This window comes from Manacus vitellinus, unplaced genomic scaffold, assembly GCF_001715985.3.
Source record: "Manacus vitellinus isolate BGI_N305 unplaced genomic scaffold, ASM171598v3 ctg7180002434404_pilon, whole genome shotgun sequence".
NCBI classification, from domain to species: domain Eukaryota; kingdom Metazoa; phylum Chordata; class Aves; order Passeriformes; family Pipridae; genus Manacus; species Manacus vitellinus.
In genome coordinates this window covers 8,728-13,109 of record NW_021938635.1, presented here as the reverse complement: position 1 = coordinate 13,109, position 4,382 = coordinate 8,728, and the positions used below count along the sequence as shown (strand labels likewise).

The 4,382-nt window shown below is 53.4% G+C and overlaps 1 protein-coding gene across 1 annotated transcript; it reads right to left on the bottom strand.

The window, feature by feature from the left end:
* Positions 1-1,692: 1,692 nt before the first annotated feature.
* On the bottom strand, positions 1,693-2,706 carry LOC112841109 (olfactory receptor 14J1-like). The gene has a single exon (XM_025896561.2). The coding sequence runs from the start codon at positions 2,692-2,694 to the stop codon at positions 1,693-1,695; it is 1,002 nt and encodes a 333-aa protein (XP_025752346.2). The 5' UTR covers positions 2,695-2,706.
* Between the last annotated feature and the right edge of the window lie 1,676 nt (positions 2,707-4,382).

The following is a 4,382-nucleotide window of genomic DNA, read 5'->3' as shown; positions in this document are numbered from 1 at the left end:
AGTGTGGATCTGCTGGTGTCGGATCAGGTGGGAGCTGTTCTTGAAACTCTTCCCACATTCCAAGCATTTGAAGGGCTTCTCCCTGCTGGGAGGCTGATCAGGGACCACCAGGTCAGAGCTCCCCCTCAAGCTCCGGCCGCCTTCCCAGCACAGGCTGGCTCTTTCATTGGCTGCAGAGAGAGGTTTCTCTGTGTCAGGGATTCCTCTCTGCAGGCCCAGAAATGCTACCTTGCTCTTCTGCAGGGACATCCCTTTGCCCAGGTCAGTGTGTCCAGGCTGCCTTGGCCAGTTGCAGATCCCAGCCTGGGATCCCTGCAGGGCCCTGAGCTGGAGGTGCTGCTCTGCACAGGGAGGGGCTGTGCCACCCTGGGCTGACCCTGCACTGGCCATGCTGGTCAGGGTGGGGAGCAGACCCAGCAGGATGGGGATCACTCCTCTCCACCCTCTGCCATAGTCCTGGAAGGCTCAGTAGCCAAGAACAAGGCTGGGCAGGACCATGGGCTGTTTCCAATGGCACAAAGGGCAGGGCAGGGCTCCACTCCATGCAGCCTGTGGGCTGGAGAGTTCTTCAGGACACCCTCCTGGAAAGCCCAGCCCTGGCTCTGGTACAGCCCCCCCTGAACTGGGGAGGCACAAGGGGAGTTCACTGCGGGTGAGACGAGTCACTGGCCAGAGCCCTTTCTCTGTTCCTGCTGCATCCCCTGGGGTTGCAGAACTCTCCTTTACCAGTTCACAGGCAGATTTAGTACTTGATCTTTGGTAACTCCACCCTGGGCAGGATTCTGCTCCAGGGCTCCATTCCCTGCTGACTGGATGGGACGGGCTGTCCCTGCAGATCCTCTGTGCCCTCCTGCACTTCCTACAGACAAGTAGGAAAGGCCATCAGAACCCTCACAAGCTGCAGAACCCCAGGCAGGTGACGTGGAGACCATTTGCCACTGGTCACCAGCACAGAACATCTGAACCAGCCCTCAGTCCCTCAAGTACCCCAGTGAGTCACTTCTCTCACTGCAGGGACTGAATGGGGAAACAAGCAAAACAATGAGACTTTGCAGAGTCTATTCCTTGGCCTTGTTCTTTACACCAACCTTTCAAAAAGAACAAAGCCTTCAGGAACTGCCCAGGGGGATCCCCTTTCATGATGGAAATGATGTCAAGGAGCCCAGCTCTGTCCCAGCAGTGCCCAGGGCCTGTCCCTGCCCAGGGTCACAGGACTGACACACAGCAGGGACTGAGCTGCCAGAGCACTCAGGCCTTGGGCAAGGAGCAGAAAGGAGAGGGAGGCAGTGGAAAAACAGTATCTCTGAAAAGGCCAAGAGCTGCTGCTCCCTGGCAGTGCTCCTGTGCCAGGACTCTTTACCCTTTCTCCTCTGCACACAAGCACTGCCCTCCAGCTTCAGGGAAGTTGTTGGAGGGAGAATCTGGAAAAAAGAATTCAAGACCTTTATTCTACTCAGAGATTGTGATTCCTCATGTACAGAATAACAAAGGTAGGATGTTTAACAAAGAAATTGCTGCAGAAACTTTTACTTTGTTTAAATGCACACAGAGAATGATCCCTCATTTACACAATTGTGGGTCAAAACAAAGAGAGAGTGAATTAGGTATGAGATGGAGAATAAATTTCTGTGTTAACAACATTTAAAGAGGAAAAAATGTAGGAAACGGCCCCCACCACCACTCTCAAAAGCTTTAGAAAGCAGGCTGGGCCAGTAAATGGTTACACAATGAGTGCTGTGCAGAAGAAAACAGGCAGGTTATTGCTCTTGAAAAGCATCTAGTCATCATTTTCCTCAGGGCATCCTTGAGCTCCTGGTTCCTGAGGCTGTAGATGAGGGGGTTCAGTGCTGGAGGTAATACTGAGTACAGAACTGCCACCACCAGGTCCAGGGATGGGGAGGAGATGGAGGGGGGCTTCAGGTCGGAAAATATGGCAGTGCTGACAAACAGGGAGAGCACGGCCAGGTGAGGGAGGCACGTGGAAAAGGCTTTGTGCTGTCCCTGCTGAGAGGGGATCCTCAGCACAGCCCTGAAGATCTGCACATAGGAGAAAACAATGAAAATGAAACAACCGAACACTAAACAGACACTAACCACAATGAGCCATATTTCCCTGAGGTAACCTGAGTGTGAGCAGGAGAGCTTGTGGATGGCAGGGATTTCACAGAAGAACTGGCCCAGGGCATTGCCCTGGCACAGGGGTAGGGAAAATGTGTTGGCTGTGTGCAGCAGAGTATGGAGAAACCCAGCGGCCCAGGCAGCTGCTGCCATGTGGGCACAAGCTCTGCTGCCCAGGAGGGTCCCGTAGTGCAGGGGTTTGCAGATGGCAACGTAGCGGTCGTAGCACATGATGGTGAGGAGGGAAAACTCTGCTGACATGAAGAAATAAAAGAAAAAGAGCTGTGCAGCACATCCCATGTAGGAGATGGTTGTGTTGTTCTGGAGGGAATTGTGCATGGCTTTGGGGACAGTGGTGCAGATGCAGCCCAGGTCTGTGAGGGAGAGGTTGAGCAGGAAGAAGCCCATGGGGGTGTGCAGGTGGTGGTCACAGGCTACGGCGCTGAGGATGAGGCCGTTGGCCAGGAGGGCAGCCAGGGAGATGGCCAGGAAGAGCCAGAAGTGCAGGAGCTGCAGCTCCCGCCTGTCTGAGAATGCCAGGAGGAGGAACTGGGGCATGGAGCTGTTGTTGGACATTTGCTGCCTCTGGGTTTTTGTTTCCCACACGGGAGAAGAAGACAGTAAGAGGCCAGTTAGCGTGGACTTATCTAAACAAAGTCAAAGCTGTATTCTACAGACACTCCCCATGTCACACACAGACAGCCTTTTGATTTCCTAGGAGATCTTCCTTCAGCTCCAGTGCTGGGTCCCTACTCAACAGCATTTTCACTGTTTTAGCATCACTGTGCTTCTGTACAGGCGTTTCACATAACAAGGAGATGTTTAGGGACAGGTTTCCAACCTGGAGGGGAATTCAGAGCTTGGAAGGAAACCTCAGGGAGACAGCCAAGTGTCCTTATGATGGCATTTGATTTAAGCAGACTCAGCTCCTTCCCCAGCACCACAGGCTGCACTGGTAGGGGTCATATTCCGTTTGCAGGTGCAAAAAGGACATCTCAGACTAGTCCTGATGGGTCTAGCAGAGGTGATGCTGGTGCTGCCCACAGGCAGAGCAGTGGCTGAAAGCACATTAGGAAGCTCAGGTAGACCTACTGAGCACTCACAGTTCAGATGTCTCAGGGACTTGTCAAAATTAATACTTTCTTAATGATTTATTCCTCCCATTCCTCAAGAGCAGGAAACTGGAAACACAATCTCAGGAAATTTCTTTAACCTTATAAAAATCTTTGTCTTGGAAATATTCTGAGAGGGAGTTGAAGCTCTGAGCATGTCCTCCTCCTCTACACTGCAGATAGTCTCAGGGTTGCACTTACAGAATCTGTAGTTGGTGGGCAGTGCCAGCTTTCACAGATGCCTCCAAAAGCTGCAGTCCCATTGCCCTGCATGACCAGACTTCCTGTGCCAAGATCTGCTAAAAATTCTCCCCCAATGAGGTCTCAACATCATTCTATGTCTGACAGCTTTAACTTCTCTCTGTCTCACTCCCCTGCCCTTGGTGCTGCAGGCAGTACCCTCAGCCCTGCTGGGCTGTGCAGAGGAGCTGCTCACCAGCAGAGCTGTCTCTTTGAAGCTCTTCCTGCTTGCCAGGAGCTCCCTGTGTGCCAGGAGCCCGGCCCAGCTCAGCAGCACAGCAACAGCCCCAGGCATTTCATGGCCCTCGGGGGGAATTGGTGTTGTTTACATGAGACTCAGTCCCTGAGAGTAAATTCTAACAACTTCTCAAGAACTCAAAGTGAGATTGAAACACTAAAGTTTCCTTTAGTGCTAATGAGTCTCACTGAGGGACACAACTGAGAAGGTGTCCCCAGGTTCCAGTTAGAGCAGAAAACTGTAGACAGTGATGACAAGGATGGACAAGCAAGGGAAAGGTGGCTCTGATGCTGAACAAACCTTTACTTGTTTCCTTAATCAAATGGGACCCTCAGCCCCTGGGAAGGCAGATGCTGTCCTTGCCTCATTCCTCAGGGCTCTTCCTGGGGCACTGGGATGTGGGATGTGCAGTGCCAAGGGCAGGACCATGGGGTGGCACCTGCCAGGCTGCTGAGCAGGGACAAGGAGGCCATGAGGCCCCAGGGCTGCAAGGGGCACTCCCCTCCTCCTGGCATCAGGGGCACAGACAGCAGCCCTGGCCAAAGGCCTGCAGAAGGTGGCTGTGTCAGGGCCTTTCAGCTTCTCCCCATCCCTGTCTCCTCTCCAGCCCAGGCTGTCCTACGGTGTCCATGCCCTGCCCCTTTCCCTGCAGGCTGTCGTCATCCCCCGGCTGC